The sequence below is a fragment of the Danio aesculapii genome, chromosome 6 (genome assembly GCF_903798145.1).
Source record: "Danio aesculapii chromosome 6, fDanAes4.1, whole genome shotgun sequence".
Lineage (NCBI taxonomy): Eukaryota > Metazoa > Chordata > Actinopteri > Cypriniformes > Danionidae > Danio > Danio aesculapii.
The window spans coordinates 42252594-42274731 of record NC_079440.1 but is presented as its reverse complement, the minus strand read 5'-3'; the positions used below and the strand labels follow the sequence as shown (position 1 = coordinate 42274731).

General features: G+C 36.5%; 2 protein-coding genes across 2 annotated transcripts in view; one reads left to right on the top strand and one right to left on the bottom strand.

Moving 5' to 3' along the window:
• itpr1a (inositol 1,4,5-trisphosphate receptor, type 1a) overlaps nucleotides 1-8349 on the bottom strand; it is a 73609-nt gene extending 65260 nt beyond the window's left edge. The window contains exon 1 of the mRNA XM_056460230.1: nucleotides 8237-8349. The gene's annotated coding sequence lies outside the window, so the exon portion shown is untranslated. The remainder of the gene's footprint in view (nucleotides 1-8236) is intronic.
• Nucleotides 8350-11645: 3296 nt separating this feature from the next.
• Nucleotides 11646-20751, top strand: sumf1 (sulfatase modifying factor 1). The gene is made up of 9 exons (XM_056460229.1): nucleotides 11646-11990; nucleotides 13126-13299; nucleotides 13395-13469; nucleotides 14602-14684; nucleotides 14810-14932; nucleotides 15016-15130; nucleotides 19970-20083; nucleotides 20178-20237; nucleotides 20563-20751. The coding sequence occupies exons 1-9, from the start codon at nucleotides 11679-11681 to the stop codon at nucleotides 20662-20664; spliced, it is 1158 nt and encodes a 385-aa protein (XP_056316204.1). The 5' UTR covers nucleotides 11646-11678; the 3' UTR covers nucleotides 20665-20751.
• The last annotated feature ends 1387 nt before the right edge of the window (nucleotides 20752-22138 follow it).

Sequence of the window (22138 nt, the reverse complement as noted above, 5' to 3'; positions counted from 1 at the left end):
TCAATTTTAGTCTCATCAGACCAGAGAATTTTGTTTCTTATGGTCTGAGAGTCCTTCAGATGCCTTTTGGCAAATTCCAGGTGGGGAATGGCTCCCTTCTGGCCACTCTACCAAACAGGCCTGATCGGTGAATTGCTGCACAGATGGTTGTCCTTCTGTAAGTTTCTCCTCTCTCCACAGAAGAATGCTGGAGCTCAGACAGAGTGACCTTCAGGTTATTGATCACCTCCCTGACTAAGGCCCTTCTCCCCCGATCACTCAGCTTAGATGGCGGCCAGCTCTAGGAAGAGTCCTGGTGGTTCCAAACATCTTCCACTTACGGATGATGGAGGTCACTGTGCTCATTGGAACTTTCAGAGAAGCAGACATTTTTCTGTAACCTTCCCCGTCTTGTGCCTCGAGACAACTGTCTACAGACAATTCCTTTGTCTTCATGCTTGGTTTGTGCTATAGCATGCACTGTCAACCCTGGGACCTTATATAGACAGGTGTACGCCTTTTCAAATGATGTCCAATCAGCTGAATTTACCACAGGTGAACTCCAATTAAGCTGCTGAAACATCTCAAGAATGATCAGTGGAAACAGATTGTACCTGAGCTCTATTTAGAGCTTCACGGCAAAGGCTGTGAATACTTATGTACATTTGATTTTTCAGGTTTTTTATTTTTAATAAATTTGCAACAATTAAAAAAAACTTTTTTTCCCCCATTGTCATTATGGGGTGTGTAGAATTTTGATGAAATAAATGTATTTAATCCATTATGGAATAAGGCTGTAACATGAAAAATGTGGAAGAAGTGAAGCACTATGAATACTTTTCAGATGCACTGTATATCGTTATCGATCACTATGGAAAATAATTATTGAGATTGCATTTTTGCCATATTGTCCAGCCCTGACAGGAAGTCATTTTCACCAACAGTGATCAGATTGTATAACCAAAGTCATACTAGATGAATTATGCACAATTGTAATAGCATTAATACTGCAGATATGAACTAGTTTGAATTCAGGCCAGAAATTTTTTGCCATTTCTGCTGATAATTTTGTAAAAATCTGCGAATTTATGCAGAATTATTTTGGGAGTATCATAACTAAAAACTTACTGACATTCATTTCTAAACAAATATAAATTTACTCACATTAACACAAGTAAATAAATAGACTCAATTATGGGCTAAATATCTGCGGATCTCTGGGCACGCAGATTCTGTGTGGGCCTAGTATGAATGTAATTTTATTAATATTATTGCCTTTTTATATATATAATATAATTTGTTTATTTTATAGTATGGAGAGCTCCGCTGTGACGTGAATTTCCCTTTGAGATTATTAAGGTCTAAACAAACAAACAAACAAAAAATACAGCACATAAAGCAAAAACAAAACTATATATATATATATATATATAAAGCATATAAACAGATAATAGCTCTGCAAAACGCCTTAAAACAAATCTTCCATAAAAACAGAATTCCTTGTCTGAGGTCTTCAAAGACAGCCTAATCTGGCTTAAAACCACAAGTGGGGCACAGCATGAACTAAATAATGGCATGTGATAACCTATGATGTGATGCAAGACAAGTTTGCTGAGGTCCCAATCTTAAATTCGATCTTTATTCAATTATAGTGCAAACTGAATGCATCCCAAGTACAGTGCTCAGCATAACTGAGTACACCCCATTTTGAAAATGAATATTTTGATCCATTTCTCAGTAAATATGGGTAATATATATTGGTGCATTTGATCAAAACAGATTTATTAAATAGATATATTTATTAAAATAATATTTTAGAAAATCTTTAGGAATGAAAAGATAATACATTTAAATTCATGCAAAATATTGCAAAAAACTACAACATTTCAACAAAAATGTATATATTTTTCGTTTCTCTTTATTTTTGCTATTTTTGAAAATTTAATTTTATATTTTTCCCTAACATTAATAATTGGGTTACTAATTTTTGAACCAATGTTGTAAGTTATTTTGTTCGATTTGGCTTCAGTACTGACTAAACTAATGTATTTGCACAAATATAATATTGTAAAGCATCCTACAGAAAATATTCATTTAAAACATAGATTTGTGAGGGGTGTTCTAATATATGCTGAGCATTGCATATATAATATTACATAATTCTGATATTGAATAGCCTTTTCACATTTGCAGTTCAAAATCTTTCCTTTACTGAGTTCCGATAACAAATCAGTTGCAAATAACAAGTTAACAAGTTATTTATTAACTTAACTGACTGGACAGCCAAGTTCAGTGCACTGGAAAGGCATGCTAAAAGTATGCATCCAGTGTTTGTTTACAACTGTCAAAACATGCTAATTTTAATCATCAATAAATACTACATACAACAGGAAGACAAAATGCACTCTAATTTTAAAACTCATGCTTGTATCATTCACAATTCTTCGGTTCCAGAATTGTTTTGTTAATTTAATACTGAAGCTAAAAATACAATACAGAATGGATTTATATTGACTATATTAGGGCTGTATGATATTGGAAAAATTGGACATTGCGATATTTTAATTTCCTGCGATATAGATTGCAATATACTATATCAATAACATTTCACCAAATGATTGAATAGGACTATTTAGAAAGAATTTATAGCTACACTTTACTTTATGGTTCGATTCTCGCTATTAGCAGACCATTAAATATGACTTTTGATTAAATAAACTCCTAATTTGCTCCTTATTATTAGATATTAAGGTAGCTTAGGTATTGGGTTAGGGATGTAGAATAAGAGAGGTCACGTGATGTAGGCATCGAAGCAGGACGTGTGTCGGTGAACTCCGGGTGTGCGTCATCAGTTGCTACTATTTTACTAGTAATAATATATCCTTAACTGTATCATATGTTCTCTCAGATATATTACTTTTCTTTACTCTGAGGAAAATTTTCAACTATCGGCGTGAGAAACTCAATATAACAATCTGATGACAGCTCCCTGATACGCCAAAAAAAGAAAAGCGATCACTTAGATCTCTCATGAAAGCGATTTGGGATTCTAAGGACAATCTTACCTCTCACATAAATAAAAAAACAACCGACATCCAAAGTTCTTTGACCAAAATTACACTGTCACTTTCAACTCTAGCTGAGCATGCTCAACGAAATGCAGGTTAGGATTGGTGCTAACGTGGACAATTTGAGAGACTCCGGCGCACGAATTGTAAAAATGGAAAAGGAGATAACCTTTCAAAAAGGGATGAAGAATAAGATCAAGACGAATATGTAGATTATATATACTAATAAGCAGCCAATATCTCAATAACATGCATGCTAAAAACAACTAGCTAACAGTGTTAAGTGTCACTAAAGTGTTACCAAATGTATTCATTTTGAATGATTCGGATGATTCTATTGGGGAGTGAATCATGCATAAAATGTAATAAACAAACTACAAAGTGCAATAAACAGTGATTTGTATATTTAAATGTAAAAAAAATCCACTGCAAATTCAACTTGACATTGCATATCTTGCGATGTGATTATTATAGATGCACACATTGCAATATATCAATGCTGAAATCATATACTGTGCAGCCCTACACTATATTGTCACCAAGTGTCAACAACTTATACGCAAATTATATCAAAAACAAAATACTGTGTGCAGAGCTTAATTTGTTCATTCCCAGATGCTCTTATTTTGTCAGTTAGCAACTTTGAAATATGTAAATGATTTTAAACAGCGGCAGAAAAAGATTCCATTTCTGACACCTGTAATGATTGTTTTGTAACTACAAAAGACATTTTCTTATGAGGAAAAACAATCAAGGATTAAAATTATCAAGGAAAAACTTGATAATTCTTTTATGCGTGCACCTTGTAACGTCATCATGTCCTGTTTTGCTTCATTAAGATGTTTTTGGTCCATGTTCCATTCACATTTCAGTCGAATCACACTAGAGCTTGGTTAGAAGTGGACAAAGACCAATCTTTTCAGATATCTCAGTCTACCTGTTTGTTGGACACAAGAATTTGCAACCGTTTAATGGAAAGTCAGTTATAGATAAACTCATTCATTCATCTGATCCACTCCAGACCCCTCTGGATCTGTGCTCGGCTTTTCCAGTTACACTTCACCGCTGGATAAAGAATGTCATGGAATGCATATTATCCATTTCTCATATACACAAAGAGCGTTTATAAAGGTATATACATCGTCGTCACTGAAGCTGCGGTCACACTGGACTTTTCTCCCCATAGACTTCCACTCATACTCGCGCGAATGCGTCAGGCAAGGTCATGCGTCAAGTTTCGCAGGTCTGCGAAATCACATCATGTGACGGCATGAGACCAATCAAGGATCAAAACGTGACTTCTCTGGACAGAAATTTAAAACATGGAGCAATCACTCGCTTTTTTTAAATGTCTAATCATCTTGTTTAATCCCGCCCCTTTTCGCAGCACCAAACGACAGAATTTCGCATTATCAAACTCTAGTGTGAGCGCAGCCTGAAATGTTCCCAAGCTCTATTAAGTGTTGCTGACTTTATGACTTAAATCAGGCGTGACCAACCCTGTTCCTGGAGATCAACCTTCCTGCAGATTTCAGTTGCATACCCATATCAAACACACCTGCCTGTAATAATCAAGTGCTGTTCAGGTCCTAATTAATTGGTTAAGGTGTGTTTGATCAGGGTCGGAGCTGAACTTTGCAGGAAGGTCGATCTCCAGGAACAGGGTTGAGCACCACTGACTTAAAGGATTAGTTCACCCAAAAATTTAAATTCTGTTATTCATTACTCACCCTCATATCATTTCAAACCCCCGAGACATTCATTCGCCTTCAAAACACATTCATTCAATCATTTTCTTTTCGGCTTAGACCCTTTATTAATCTGGGGTCGCCACAGCGGAATGAACCACCAACTTATCCAGCATATGTTTTACGCAGCGCAACCCATCACTGGGAAAAATCCATACACTCTCATTCACACACATACAATCCGGGAAACTGAAACACCCGGAGGAAACCCACTCGAACACAGGGACAACATGCAAACTCCACACAGAAATGCGAACTGACCCAGCCAGGACTCAAACCAGCGACCTTCTTGCTGTCAAACAATTGTGCTACCCACTGCGCGCCTTTCAAATCACATATCAAGATATTTTACATTAAACCTGAGAGCTCTCTCATCCTCTATAGACAACAAGGGTCCAGAGACATTCAAAGCCAGAAAGATACCAAAAAACATCCTCAAAACAGACCATATGCCTTCAGGGGTTCAGAATAATTTTGTTTGCAAATAAATCAAACATAATGTATTCATTTATTAGTTTTGTTTTAGGTGAGGCTAAAACTGTTCTCGTAGCTAAATAATATTCTGTTTGACCCATTGAACATGTTTTGAGGATGTTTTTTTGGTATTTTTATGGACTTTAAACAAGTCGAGAACCTTGCTGTCTATGGAGGATGAGGGAGCTCTCAGGCCCCGTTTACACTGATGTGTTTTAGATTTAAAACAGTTTTAGAATGAAAATGATCCACATCCGCACTGGCGTTTCACCTAACTTTTCTGAAAAGATCTCCATCCACAATACATCACATGACAAGGGTTGGGTCAATAGACGATGCCCTATCCATCGCCAATGGCAGACAGACATCACGATGCTGAGCTGGCATCGCGATCTTTTGCCCCCCCACGTCGCAGCAGCAACCCGGTCGCAAAAAACACACACTTAGGCCCCTAATTAGTTACACTAATACATCTTAGTTTTAAAATAGCATTTTAGAGCAAAAACAATCCAAGTACAAGCTGTTTTACCTAGCATTTCTGAACAGCCCTCCATCCACACTATACCACTGAAAACGCACATCACGTGACCACACACACACACACATACATACACACAATCTGGCATGCGCTTCAGCACTATATGCGCACGTCTGAGCTCCTGGCAGTCATTATGGGGTGCTTTGAGCACAAAACCCCAGAGAGCAGTGCACGTCAGACAGTTTATTAAGGATGTACCACTGGATCGAATCTCACTATAGTTGTTAAACGTGATATTTAATTAATCTTGTCTCTATCTAAAGACTCTTCGATCTTTTGAATCTATCAGGCAACATGTCACAGCATCAGCACACTGCTTCAATCTTTCGCTTTCACGCAAAAGTAATTTTACTTAGTAATTTTAGTGAAAACCGCAGATACTGTTGGTTGTGCACCTTTTTTTACCAACCAAGTTTGCCAACGCCATTATAACAACACAGTGACAGATCACTCTGCCTGTTCATGCCAGAGTCACGCGGAAAAAGTAATTGACAGGTGGTAACTTGTGTGTAACTTCTCTTTATTTATTTATGATTTGGTTATGGGTAAAACAAAGACCATGCGGGTCAGGTAGTTGAAACGGTAGGCTACAAATAATTAACTCGTTATGAATAAATTAATTATTCGTAAATAATTAATTCACCGCCGCCTACAATGACGATGCCATCGTCCATCACAATGTTTCACATTAGACATTTTACAATGCCAAATTGGTCGACATTGCCCAACCCTAAACGTGACCACGCATATTCTGGCATGCGCTGCAGCGTATGCACACATCTGAGCTTCAGGCAGTCAGCGGCTGCTTTGAGCCCACCTATGCAGGTGATTTCAGTGCACGTCAGTCAGTTTTTAAAGGATCTACCGCTGGATCTTATCTCAGTTGTTGTAAATGTGATATTTAATTCATCTTGATAGTGAAACAACATAGCCAGGGTGATGAGAAAGAGGTTATAAAGTACACTGTTCCCTTGGAATATTTACTCATCGTGTCCTCGGGAGTTTGTTTTCCATATCAAACTTGCAAAGTCTGAACTTACAAGGAAAGGATTTAAGGCTGAACTTTGTGCACTTAATATTAAGGAAAATGCAGCCACGCCTCCCTTTTCAGATGTTTCTGACACGGGGCAGCAGCGTTTTAAAACCAAAATGGCCTCTTCAGCGTTTCCAAAACATTCTGTTTTCGGTGCTCGAAGACTCCGGGGTAATGTGGACGGAAGGCGTAACAGTAGCAAAACGTATGTGTTTCAAAACTAAACGTTTTAGATTTCATCTAAAATATCTTAATTTGTGTTCCAAAGATAAACCAAGGTCTCAATAGTTTAGAATGACATGAAAGTGAGTAATTAATAACAGAATTTTCTTTTTTGGCTGAAATCATTCATTTTGGGTGAAAGCATTCATTTTCTCCCCATGTGAACACGGGGAGAACATGCAAACTTCGCACAGAAATGCCAACTGACCCAGGTGGGACTTGAACCAGCGACCTTCTTGCTGTGAGGTGACAATACTAACCACTGAGCCTTTTGGGTAAACTAACCCTTTAAATTCTACACTATATATCTCACTGTAAAAAATGTGGGTTACCCAACATATAAGACATTTTGATGTGGCAATCTACTGCAAAACATAAATGAACATGACAGAAAAAGCTCTAAAGGTTTTTGAGCATGGCTGTAACAGTTCCATGTAACTCATTTGACGCCTGTATCCTCACCACAGATTCTTCCTGTAACTTGATTTGATTAACAAATGATTAGCCGACCAAACCGTTAATATGCAGAGAGAGAGAGAGGGAGAGAGAGGGAGAGAGAGAGGGAGAGAGAGAGAGAGAGAGAGAGCGGAGGAGGGATTTGCATGCGAGTAGTCTTCAGTTCATCTGCATACAAAAGAAAAAAGCCTTGCTTATATTACATGAAAACTCTAGACTTTTGTTACTTCTCGTTTTGCATGTAGCTTCTTATGATGCTGCTGTAATTGTAACAGTCCCTTATTGAGCAACAGCTAAATCGACCTTCAGCAAATAAACTAATTATATCCTCGTGTCAACAACGTCAAAGCGAAAAAAGACAGTAATGAGAGTAAGCTGCTATGCATTAACTATCCAGAAACAGTCATTTTACAAACAAACGCCACCAGACCTTTCCTTGACTTCTTCGTTACTATGTTTTGGAGTATTGCCATGAAACTAAAAGAAATCCATTACCCGTGGACAGTTGACACACTTGTGTCGTCCTCGCTGACTTTGTATCTTTTTCTTCATCTTTCTGTAGGCGAGTTTCTCACGGCAGTTTTTCTAACCTAGGGGCGGGTTCAGTTCAGCGGGGCGCGCGCGATGCTCTCCCGCAGATAACATAAATATTTAATAAAGCATTTTCCTCAACACAACTTCTAGTAGTCCGGTTATTCTTGCGTAGCTAAGATCTCACCTCTCTCCGACGAAGCTGGGGCAATAGTGTCGGTATTTTCCCAAACGTTACGTCCTCTGTTTGAGAAAGTTATTATCCCGACTCTTTATCAAGTCCAGCAGCGGTCCATCGCCCCGATGATGTTCGTCTCTTTTCGGCTTGCCGAGTGACTCTGTCTGCCGCGGAGTTCAAGGGGTTTCTGGGAAATAGTGTTTCAGTGGTGCCGCGCCTCACGGTTACTTTAATGATCTGAGATATTAAAGAACTACAAGACCCATAAATTCCCCATTGAATAAAATAATTTCATTTTTCGTGTGAACAGTCTGTAGAGACCATAAGAGAAACTGCTTTAATTTATAGCAAAAATATGCACAAATATATGCTGATGAGACAGTGGAGTCATGCAGCTAGTTTTGTATGACAAATGCTGCTATAGCTAACTACTCTTGCTTACATTTTAAATGTTGTGTATTCATTTATTTGTGCTATAAATGTGTTTAGAATAATTGTTTACATTACTGACAAGTGCACTCGGTCAAATTATTGATTCAAGTGGGAGTTCTTAATATAAAGGGGAACACACAATTGTTTCTAAAATAGGCTACAGAAGAGAAAAACCCATTTATTATTTTTCCTTCAGCTTAGTCCCTTTATTTATCAGGGGTCACCACAGGGGAATGAGCCACCAACCTATCCAGCATATGTTTTACGCAGTGGATGCCCTTCCAGCTGCAACCTAGTAGTGGGTAACATCCATACACACTCATTCACACACAACAGCTAATTTATTTTATTCAATTCACCTATTGCACATGTCTTTGGACTTGTGGGGGAAACCCCACAGAAATGCCAACTGATCCAGCCGGGGCTCAAACCTAGTATAAATTAACCAGAGTGGATTTGAATATCACTAAAGCCATTTTATCATATTATGGACTGAGTGTATTGTCAGATTCTGTGATCTTCCTACAACTGTCTGTTGAAGTTTACATGTTGACAAATTGATTTTGAGATTTGAAAAGAAACATAAAGACATATTATGAATACTGATCAAAGTTAAGTCATTATGTGTTAACTTTTAATAATGTATACAGCCTATTTGTCAAACCAGCTAAATTATAGGACACTTTTGGAATTAAATATGCCTAATAATAAATCTTTCTACTTAATATTCACATTTAAACAAATTCTCAACATCTTTCTATCTGTTTTTGAAGCAATATTAGTGGTTATTTAAAATGTAAAGAGATTTAAAATGTTCAGAAATCATTAGTATTCAACAGGTTTCAGGTGAATTGGGACAGTGCACCTGGTAGTGGACCCACATGGAATCTGTGCGTGCAGAATTCCGCAAATTTCCACAGAATTCTGCAGATTTTTAGCCCATCATTAATTCTGTTTATTTACTTGAGTAAATGAGTGTAAATCTATATTTATTCAGTTTTTTAATTAATTACAGTAATATTATTGACTAATATGAACATGTTCATCTGATTTATGTTCAATACAGTTTGTACAGGAATATTTTCTGTCTTTTAGTAGAGATATCATATGAGAGACTTGCTTCGTTTACCAAATAAAGTGAATCTTATTGGATTTGCAATTTAAACATTAAATAAAAGTTTAAAAGGTATTACTTTTTATTTCACATATTAAGCTTTTACTTATGATACACCCAAAATCATTCCGCATAAATCCACAGATTTTTTACAAAATTCTCAGCAGAAATAGCAAAAAACGTCTGCAGATTCTGTCTGGCCCTAAGTATGACATTATTTAGCATGGAACATATTTTAATAACCAGCTAACTTTTCAATTTCTGTGACCTTTATGGGTGGCTCTGAAATCCAGACATTCACAAAGGTCACAGAACTGTTTTCTAAAATATAGAACAGAGAAGTTTAGACACTGACAGAGTAAATTTAGAAAATGAAGCCATTCTGTGTAAAATAGAGAGGAAGAAGCCCAACAGATTTGATTAAGCTCTGATATTTACTGTCTGATTCTGTGACCCTGTTACATTGGGTTTTACAGTACAGTACAGTCAAACAAAATAATTTGTAAATCATATATATAAGACGTTTAAAATTCACCTGAGTTAAAGATATAGTTCATCTAAAATAAATAAAAACTCATCATTTTCTACCCACCTTGCCCTAGTTTCAAAATTGTAGCAGTCTCTTTCTTCTGATGAACACAAAAGAAGATACTTTAATTATTTTTTTAATATTGGTAACCAAACCATTGGTGGTCCACATTTACTTGCATAGTGTTTATATTTTCTGCCCTTTTGGTTGCGTTCTTCAAAATGTTATAATTTTGTGTTAAGCAAAAAAAGAAAAAGAAGGAAAATAAAACTCATACAAGTTTGAAACAACTTGGGATGAGTAAATAGTGTGCAAATTTTCCTTTTGAAGTGAACAACCCCTTTAATATAAAAGACAGTGTGTTCTAAATAATCCTTTAAAATGTATGAATGAATTGAATGCATAATTAACTAGCAGAAAATTAAAGTTATGACAATAAATATTAACATTATAATTATGTGTGTCTAAAAATGTTGCTATGTCTTGAACAGGGGCGAACCTAACCAATAAGCAAGATGAGCAGCTGCTTAGGGCCCAGGGGAATTAGAGGGTCCCGACCAATGCCAAGAAGCCTAAATGAATCATATAGCTCTTCATACATTTTCTATCTTATAATTTTTTTACGATTTTAATGTAATAATACTTTAATACTTTATTGTGATATTACTTTATTAAATCTAACCACAAATATGGCTAATTAACTGTTCATGTTTGTAAACCTTTTTTGTGAATTTATGTATTTTTTTTACATTAAGAAGAAAAAATTGCAAATAAAAAATATTTATTTATATATATTTTTATTTATTTTAAAAAATATATTTAAACGTATTTCTCTGTTACGAAAGAGAATCTTTTGCGTTTCAATGCTTGGGCCCCATACCTGGAATTTCTTAGGGCTCCTAAATCACTCCGCACAATATGCTACCCATCAGATTTTGCTACCAGTGTAAAATTTTATGTGGAGTAGTGTGATATGAAGCTGATATATCGCCCTAATCTCTAACCCCAACCTCAGAACCATTCAAATACAGCGTTGGTAGCATAATCTGATGAGTAGGATAAAATGTCAAGACACCTGCCCCTGATCTTGAAGAAATGGACCTGTTTCTCTCAATGGTTTCTCCACAGCACTTCCACAGGCATAGACTCCTGGCGCGCTCACGACATTGTGGACGAGCACAAACAGCGACCTCTAGTCACAGATTTCTGCAAGTCGCTGATTTCAGAACTGACTAAATAATTAATTGTGAGACTAAAGCAAACGATACACGCCAGCAGTGTCGCTGAGATGAATGTAAACGCATTAAAATCGTTAAATTGAGTAAAGTAAACTACATTAGTGTGAGTACCTACACACGTGTCAGCTGACTGATCACATGACTGTTTTCGGACGTGCGGATCAACATGACGAGCTGAGACTCATGGCTATGGCTCCGGTGTTGAATATTTGCGTGGTTTTATCTTTCAGTTTTTTAGCAGTGAGTTGCGATGTAGGCGATATGGTGCTGGGACAGAGGCCGGAGTCCCCGGAGTCGCTGGGTGCAGATTGTGGTTGTAAGGGACTGAAGAGAGAAGTTTCTGTTGGTGTAAGGGATGTAAACACACTGGAGCATCACGATGATGCAAATATTTACTCCAAAACAGCAAACGAGGGTCCAGACAAGACTGAGTCTGATGTACGCAGTAAGGTAGGTTTGTTGTCATTTTTGACGAGTAGCTATTGCTGTTTAGTTTGTTAATTTACTATCTTCTGAAATTATCTGTTTCTCTGAGTTGATAAAGTTTGGATTCAAGTAAAATGTTAATTTTAGTGTTATTCCATAAAGGTTTGATAATATTTCTACAAAATGTAAATTAAAAGTATTGCCATTTCGAGTTTTCACGTCTGTGGAATGTTCAGAAATTACAGAAAAACACTATATAAACAGTCCATTAGGTTTAGAACTTAAACAATGAGCTTTAAAGATGTAATCATTTTCACTTTCATTATATGGACAGGAACAACACGTTCATTTTGACATGAATAACTTACCAGTAGGCATGAGCCAAAAATCCCTTTGTACAAACCGATACGAGTATGAGTATTTTAATTTGTGTACTTGCCGATACAGAGTACCGATTCCAATACTTCTTAAATTTGGTTTCAATTAAAGTGCAATTTGAAAGGTTTAATTTTTTGCCTATAGCAAGGATGAACACAACAATCCTTAACAGATGGCTATACCAAGCCAAAATTATACACTTATTAAAAAGATTTCATATCAAAAATATCATATATGTCATTAACCCTGTAAATCGTTAGCCCACTGACACGGATCCATGACTTCACACATGACATAATCAAGTGTGTGCAGTTTACCTTACCTAACGGGATCACTCTCTTGACATTGCATATTGGGGATGCATAATTGGGGATGCATAAAACCCTGTTATGCATGGTTCTTTATTATATTCACGAGTCCTGTCGTTAATCCATGGGTCAGGTAATCAAAAAGTAGGCTTACATGATGTATTTTATAAACTGATTGTTTAAGGACTAAGCTAGTTATTTATATTACATTAATTAATACATTAAGACATTGAAGTCAGGCAGGACAACAGATCACATCTACATAGTAAAATACTGTTGAGTGGTATCGGTGCGAGGTATCAGCCTTTCATGTACGATACGAGTATTTTTAACCAAGTATCGACCCGATACTGGTATCTGTATCGGTGCATCCCTACTTACCAGGCAGGGAAGAAATAAGTGATGATGAAAACATTAGAATTTTTGAATAAACTATCAACTTAAGCGTAAAAAAGTATATATTGTGTGTGTAGCTGGTGCTGCTGCCGGGAGGTTGGTTTTTGATGGGAACAGATGATCCAGGAATACCACAGGATGGAGAAGGGCCTCAGAGGAGAGTGAAGCTGGATGCTTTTTACATTGAAGAGCATGAAGTCACAAACCAGCAGTTCCAGCACTTCACCAACCAGACCGGTTACATGACTGAGGTAAATAACCATTTACATGACTGTAAGACAATTGATCAGTTCACAAACTCTCTCTCTCTCAATATGCTTTCTTTTCTTTATCCTTTTAAATCTAGGCTGAGCGTTTTGGAGACTCCTTTGTTTTTGAGGGACTGTTGAGTAAAGAAGTGAAGAGCACTCTGTCACATGCGGTGAGAAATCTGCACATATTGATCTGCACTACTATATGGATCAAAGACAAAATGTGCTTTTCAAGTATCAAAATGTTTAAATGTAAAGCTGCTTTAAATTGAGTTTTTCCTCTGTGCATTAGGATATGACCTGTTTAATTTAACTTAAAAAAAAATGAGAATCTATTATTTTTGCACAGGTTTACAGAATAACCCTTCAAATGTCATTCAATGTCATAGTTTATATAATAAATAATCTGGTCAAGCAAATTTAAAATGAGAATAATTTTCTGACATTAAAAACTCTATTTAATGCAGAAATGAATGTTGAAGAAAAAGTAATGATGACATTTATATTGATTTAAAACATTCACTAATTCTGGTTTGTCATAAGAATTGAATTTATATTTCAATGTATAATCTAGTGTATATAAATATAACATGACAGAAGGTAAATGATGAAGAGAAAATATCTAATATCTAATTAAAGCATCCAATAACATAAACTTTTTGAATAAAATTAATTTAAGTGGGCCCAGTTAACAGACTGTTTTGGAAAGACAAATACAAAGTAAGTTGTGTTGCATAAAAATAAATATATAAACATTTTAAGCCTATCTTCTGCTTAAAAAAAAGCAAAAATAACATAACAAATACTTTCACATTACTTTTCTTAAGAAGTATAATAAACGTATTAAAGTATAAAATCTATAACTTTTGGCGATGCAGTGGTGCAGTATTAACACGATTGCCTCACAGCAAGAAGGTTGCTGGTTCGAGCCTCGGCTTGATCCGGTTTCAAATGTCCATTTGGACATGCGCTATAGGTGAATTGTGTAAGCTAAAATTGTCCATAGTGTATGTGTGTGAATGAGTGTGTTTGGATGTTTCCTAGTGATGGGTTGCAGCTGGAAGGGCTTCCACAGCGTAAAACATATGCTGGATAAGTTGGCGGTTCATTCTGCTGTGGCGACCCCAGATTAATAAAGGGACTAAGCCGAAAGGAACTTTTTCCCCATCACAATATAGTCAGATAAATAAAGAGTGTCATGTGGTTAGAAATAGTTTAATTTCCTAATACAGCCAAGAATAGACAAGACGTGTATTTCTAGAAAACAAAGCTGCGCTACAGTGTATCTGTGTGTGTCAGTAGGTGGCTGCTGCTCCTTGGTGGTCACCAGTGAAAGGTGCAGACTGGAGACACCCAGAAGGAACAGATTCAACCATAGACAACAGGTAAACACATAGACATGAGCAAGCAGTAATTATCCTGTATAATCAGATGATGTTTATCTAGGTCATATACAGTATCTACCAGTATAAGTAATGTTATTAAATATAATCTGTGCTTTTATAACCAGGATGAATCACCCTGCTCTGCATGTTTCATGGGCTGATGCACAGGCGTACTGTCAATGGGCCAAACGCAGACTTCCTACTGAAGCCGAATGGGAGTTGGCCTGTAGAGGAGGACTACAGGACAGGTGCGTTAGTGTCTGTGATTTATTACTACTTGTCTACTTTAATGTCTTTTTTTAACGTATTCTCTTTATAACACTTTTAATAGGATGTACCCATGGGGAAATAAATTAATGCCAAGAGGGCAGCACTATGCTAACCTGTGGCAGGGAGATTTCCCTAATCACAACACTGCAGAGGACGGATATGCCAACACATCCCCGGTAATACAACAGAAAGAAACATAGATAACATTTGTAGCCATTGCACTTTGTAGTAATTGATTATATATACAGTAACCTAGACTATGTAATCAGATTCCAAAAATATTCAGTGATTGTAATTAGATTGTGTTACTTTTTAAAAGGGAGGTAAACAGAATCAGCACACTGCCACTTCAGCTCTCAAAAGACAATTTGATTAGACAATCAGTATGTTTACATGGACACCAATAATCTGATTTTAATACATTAAGATAATACTCTGATTAAGAGTTGAATATGTAAACAGAGATTTTTTTATTTATTTGATTTGATTAAGGTCATAATGTGATTAAATAGAAATCTAATTAGGACAGGTGGAGTATGCCGATTTTAGTCGCATTATTGAAGTGCAGTACAGACAAGTAAACACCGCAATCAAACTACTGTATTACTGTCATGTGGGATTTTTGGCGCAATTTGCGACAGGATAGTCTATACACACGGGTGTTTGACACTATTCTCTGAACCTACCGAGTCAGTAAAGGACCACAGACACCTGCATCGCGAAATACAGAGGGATTTATCCCAAACGGCGTGTGGTATCAAATTCCATTAAAACAACATTCCTCCAGCATTTCATACTGGCATCCAATATCTCGTTTGTCACGGGGGCACGAAATGTTCCAGAATGAAAGTGAAAGTGCTAAACTGCAGTTGACAAATTAAAAATGAAACACCTGAAATTACATGAAACTCCAGAGGAAATGTGGATAGCGCGGTGACGCGATGACGTTAATCGAATTATGTGCTATAACCAGTGTTGGGAGTAATGCGTTACAAAAGTAATGTATTACAGTAATGTATTACATTTTCCAGTAACGCAGTAGTGTAAGGCATTACTTATACATTTTCAGTAATATTTTACTCGGTACATGTTCAGTAACGCGTGCGTTACAACAAATTTTTCGCCCGCAAGACATTACCAAATAAAAAATACCGCAAGTAAGTTCTATTTTCTGTTCGTGGTTCGTGAATACATGCGCGTGTTGTCATCAATATCCCTCTGGCTATTGGAACTTTTTTACTTTGAACGCGGAATGATTTCAGCCTCTGAGCTCGAGGTCCGAGGCTATTGGCTCAGCCCGGTTCACAGTAAGGTCAAGCCCTGACGTGCAGCGGAAGAGCGGCAAAATAGATGAGCAGAAGACAGTACATTCGCGAGATGGACGTATGTGCATATGGCGTTATTTCACTGACAACAGTCGTAAGCGCAGTTTTACAAGAGTGCATTCATGTAATTCTCTGTTCGTGGACAACTCGACCGCAATTTTTTTTTCGCAGTCGCGCGCACTCAAAACACGGCTGCTCACGTGCGAATGATCTGCTCTGGCTCCTTCAGATGATGCAGACTCACATTTTGTGCCTCATGTTTCCTCTTCTTTTTGTGCTTTGGCTCTCCAGAGATCCTCCTGTTCAATTGGTTATCCCAAGAATGTTGATATGGTTTATATATTGCTACAGTATTTATTAGCAATACACGAAACACTAAAAGGTTATGATAAATTCTATAATAAATACTTGTGTTTTTGAGTGTTAGATATACTGCCTATGTTTTAGGCTAGTATTATTTACAATTTGTTAATGAATGCTTCAGCATACTGTAGTATTAAGAATAGTGAACTGATAAAATGAAATACAAAGTGTAGTTTTACTACAGTAAAGTGTGGTGAATTGTAGTATAGTATACCCTATATTGTAAAAAAAACTACAGCACTGGGTAAGTTGTTTATATTACGCTTGTGTTACCATAGCAACTAGTATTAGCACAACTGATTAATTGAAGTACTTTACTGTAGAACTGTTCAAAACACTGTACATGACAGGGAAAATGTCCTCCACAATCTCATCAGCAATGTGGAAGACAACAGAGACGTGTTCAATTTATTTTAGTTGCCATGATAAAATGGGATTGATAGTGAGATTTATTTGAGGAGTGAATAGTTCAGTAGGCTATAATACCTCATCAAGTTTCCCCCTATTTTTATCGGTTACATTTCTGCTTGCATTCGTTATATTTTTGTTTAAATGTTGTTTTATTTGATTAGTATGGTGCACCTTTTGGATGTTTAATAAATGTTTTTTAAAAATGTATTCTTTGCATTTAACTTCTTTTCTCTGTGTCTTAAGTGTTTGAAATTTGAAATATTTCATCATATAACAAACAACAAAAAAGGTTATAGTGGATTAGATTAAAAATGTTATATGTAAGTCTATTTTAGTATTTTGGTTATTGTTAATAAATAGTGTACAAATATAAATTATATCAAAAAGCATGAAAGGAAGAGGGAACACAAGACACAAATTGTGAGTCTGCATATAATCTCACTGAGCGAGTAGTGTACTGTGAGCGCACAAGAAATTTTGTGCGTGATCAGTGCATATTTGAGAGAGCATGAGAAAATTTGCACGCGAGCAGCGTATATTTGAGAGCTCACAAGCAGTTTTGTCCACAGAGGAAATCGGTGCACGAGCAATATATTGAGAAAGCTATGTTCATCATGCTCACTTTGTGCATGACAGTTTTGTGTTGTGAACCTGAATTTAAAGTGAATAGAATAATGGCAAGATTAAGAAAAAAATGCATCTCGTCATGGCATTGGAGTTTACATATAGGTCTGTTGTGTCTAATATGAAAATAGCCAAGCTATTCACAGATATTGCCAGATAATCACTTTACCTTTACCATACTTTCAACAGACTTTGATCATTTGTGATTCTGGCTCTTAACCTTTCTTGCATTGTCTTGAGCCTTCACGTTGCCAAATATATACTATATTGTTAGTAGCCTGGATAGGTCACTGTCATTCTGCTACATCATATCGCTTTCTACTGGATGTAAAATGCTCTGCAGTACATTTAGTCATTTTAGAATGTTAAGTTCTAATTCTGTAGTTATTTTGGTGAAAGTAACTAAAAAGTAATATAAGAGTAATGTAACATATTACAATTTTGAGACAGTAATATTGTAAGGTAAGGGATTACTTTTAAATCACAGTAATAAGTAATCTGTAATGTATTACAGTTTGGAAGTAACTTGCACAACACTGGCTATAACATGTAAAACGGGTTCAGGAAAAGAACATTCAGAAAGCAACTCATGTAAACACCTTAATCATTTTATTGTCTCAATTAGATTAAGGCAAATAATGTGAATACTGATGTCCATGTAAACACACTGTAAAACCCAAGTCAAATGAAATGTGTAATTAACTCAAAATTTACTAAAAGTAAATTCTACTCATTTGAAAAGAGTTTTGAACTCAGTGTTTAAGGTAATGAGTTAATGAAATACCTCATCACTTTAACTTAAATGGAGTAAGTTCACAGTACTCATATAGATTAGTTTTTGAACTCAAATGGTTTGTTGCAATTGTTTTCCTCAAATGGTTTGAGTTGTCTTAACTGATTGGGTTTTACAGTACTCAGTTGGTTTGAGCTCTTCTAATTTATTGGGTTTTACTGTGCTCAAATTGCTTCATTTACTCAAATGGATTAAGTTCACAGTACTCATTAGGATTCGTTTTTGAACTTAAATGGTTTGTTGCAATTGGTTTCCTCAAATGGTTTGAGTTACCTTAACTTTTTGGGTTTTACAGTGTAGTCAGTGCTTTATCAGGTTTGACTGTCTTTTGAGAGCTAAAGTGGAGGTGTGTTGATTATGTTTACTTATGTCTTTGTTTTGTTTGGCATGATCGAGCACCAGCCTTTAAGATTTCCTTTAGATGTACGCACACTGATTTCTTTCTTTTCTTATTTTTAAAATGCCCATAATCAATCACAGTTACTTTTCTGTGGATTATATGTTTATAAATTTAAGTAATCTAAAAATAATCCAGAAGTAGTCAGAGTACATTACCTAAAGAAAGTCATTTAGATTACAGGGCTTTTAGACCTTTTTTCTTGTCATGTTCATTTATTTTTTGCAGTAGATTGCCATATCAAAATGTCTGATATGTTGGATAAGCCACAATATTAACAGTGATAGATATAGTATAGAATTTAAAGGGTTAGTTCACCCAAAAGGCTAGCACTGTGGTTAGCACTGTTGCCTCACAGCAAGAAGGTAGCGAGTACTGTCTTGGTCAGTTGGCATTTATGTGTGAAGTTTGCATGTTCTCCCCGTGTTCCCATTATTTTCCCCCACAAGTCTAAAGACATGCGGTATGGGTGAATTGAGTAAGCTAAATTGGCCATAGCGTATGTGTTTGATTGATTGAGAGTGTATGGGTATTTCCCAGTGATTGGTTGCAGCTGGAAGGGCATCGGCTGTGTAAAACATATGCTGGATAAGTTGGCGGTTCATTCTGCTGTGGCGACCCTTGATGAATAAAGGGACTAAGCCAATAAGAAAATGAATGAATGAATGAATGAATGAATGAATCGTATAAAGCATAGGTCTCAAAATGGATTCCTGGAGGGCCGCAGCTCTGCACAGTTTTGCTCCAACCCTAATCAAACACAGCTGATCCAACTAATTAAGGTGTTACAGAATACTAGAGACTATTAAGCAGGTGTGAGTTGGAGGTGGTTGGAGCTAAACTATGCAGAGCTGCGGCCCTCCAGGAACTTCAGTTTGAGACCACTGTTATAAAGACTACACATTTTAAGTAATCTACCCAGCATTGATTGTCATCCATTATGTAATAATAATGTTGTTATATTTGTTATAATTGTTATTATTTTATTAAAGCATAGCCCTTTTTTCCTGATTTACAACTCAAACTCTGCTTATTTTCATTATAAGGGGAGAAATATAAGCATTTACTGCAGATGTTTAGCATGTAAAATTGTGTTGTACAGGTGATGTCTTTTCCTCCCAATGGCTTTGGTCTGTATGACATGGTGGGAAACGCATGGGAGTGGACGGCAGACTGGTGGACTGTGCATCACACTGCAGAAGACAAGTTTAACCCTGTAGGGCTCCACTGGGAGAATAAGCAAGCATGCCCACACATACACACACCTAAAAGGTTTAAGCTTACACTGATGCTTTTTTGGTTTTTAACAGAAGGGACCAGAATCAGGGACAGACAGAGTCAAGAAAGGAGGATCCTACATGTGCCACAAGGTAAAAGATTCACAAAGCCATTTAACATATGTACCCTGAGGCAGACCATCATGAACAGTTAGCATTTAAAAGGTTTTAACTACAAAGAGTGCATCATTAGTGTCAAATATTGGGACAATTTGGTCATTTATAATTATTAGTGGGCTTTTATATGGCGGTTATGCCCCTGTTTACGATGTATCATACTGACCCCAACATTCTGAACCATAAATTGTGTAAAGATGATTTGCTCAAATGTGGTCTGTTTATTTATGCACCAAAGTAATTATACATTTGTTTTACTTTTCTTTTTTAATATGTAAACTTATTTATTGTCTCTCTGTAGTCTTACTGCTACAGATACAGGTGTGCAGCCCGCAGTCAGAACACACCGGACAGTTCAGCCTCGAACTTGGGCTTCCGCTGCGCCTCTGATGTTGATCCATAACCTCAAACGTCACTGATCTCACTTTATTACACCTTCAACTAAGAGGGATTTTGTTTTTATGTAAATTAAAACCATTTGTAGAAGTTTGATGTTGCTTATTTCTGTCCTTTTATTAACACTCGACAGCTACTTCATCAGGTACAGCTTGCTAGTATTGGGTTTGATCTCGAGCTGTGCAATATATCATTTCGGTATCGATTTCGCAACGTATGCATTCACAATAGTCATACTGCGGGATGTGAAATTTTGAGTTGAGATTGTAGTTGACCAGGCACAACAGTTCAGAACACATGAGAATTGTGGAGTCAGAGTTTAACCATAACAAAGTGAAAGTTCATTATTTAGGGTTTGAGCATTTGAAGAGAGTTTAAAGCATTCAGGCACAAGATTGTACTGTAGAGCTACTGTTGCCTTTGTGTCAACCCAAACAAGTCTGATCATTCTTCTCTGGCATCAACAAGATATTTTCACCAACAGAACTGTCACTCACTGGATATTCTCTTTTTCTGGCCATGAAAATCCCAGTAGTCACAGTTGAACAAGCAATACAAGGTGTAACTTAATGGGGCCTATTATGCAAAACTCACTTTTAGAAGGGTTTAAACACAGTCGTGGGGCAACAGTGTGTGAATAAAAAAAAAAATCCTTCTATTTTTTATGTTTACACTTGATTAAAACAGAAACACTTTGTTCATGTCATTAGAGAGGGAAAGCCCTGTCCATTAGTGACAATCTCTCCCTTATTAGCATAGACAGCCCTGAGTGAGAAGCAGCTGTCATTAGTTTTGAGTTTTCACATTGTACCCACTGAAGATAATGTCCGTGACTAAGAGGCATAATAAATGTGGAGTTTTCAGATGCACAAATGAACACTGAAGTCTCCACAAACTGGTAGTCACCAAAATGGTTTAATTTGGATCAAAGCCTAAAATGTGCATTTTCAAAGAGTTATAATAAACATAATAGGCTGCCTTTAAATCACCTTCCCTCCTCATCCTGAGGCTCGGTTAGAAGTTCAGAATATTATCTTGACCACATCTACATGCTAAAAAAGTAAAATAATAATAATACATATATACAGGGTGGGCTATTTATATAGATTCATCTTAATAAAATGGGAATGGTTGGTGCTATTAACGTCCTGTTTGTGGCACATTAGTATATGTGAGGGGGCTCATGAAAGAATAAAGTTACGATAAAAACAAGCACACCATTGTTTTTATTGTGAAATTCCCAATAAGTTTGATGTGTCACATGACCCTCTTCCTATTGAAAAAACAAAAGTTGGATCCAAGATGGCGACTTCAAAATGGCCACTATGGTCACCACCCATCTTAAAAAACTTGCCCCCTCACATATACTAATGTGGCACAAACAGGACGTTAATATCACCAACCATTCCCATTTTATTAAGGTGTATCCATATAAATGGCTCACCCTGTATAAGCGGTTAAAACTATTGGTAAATCTGACT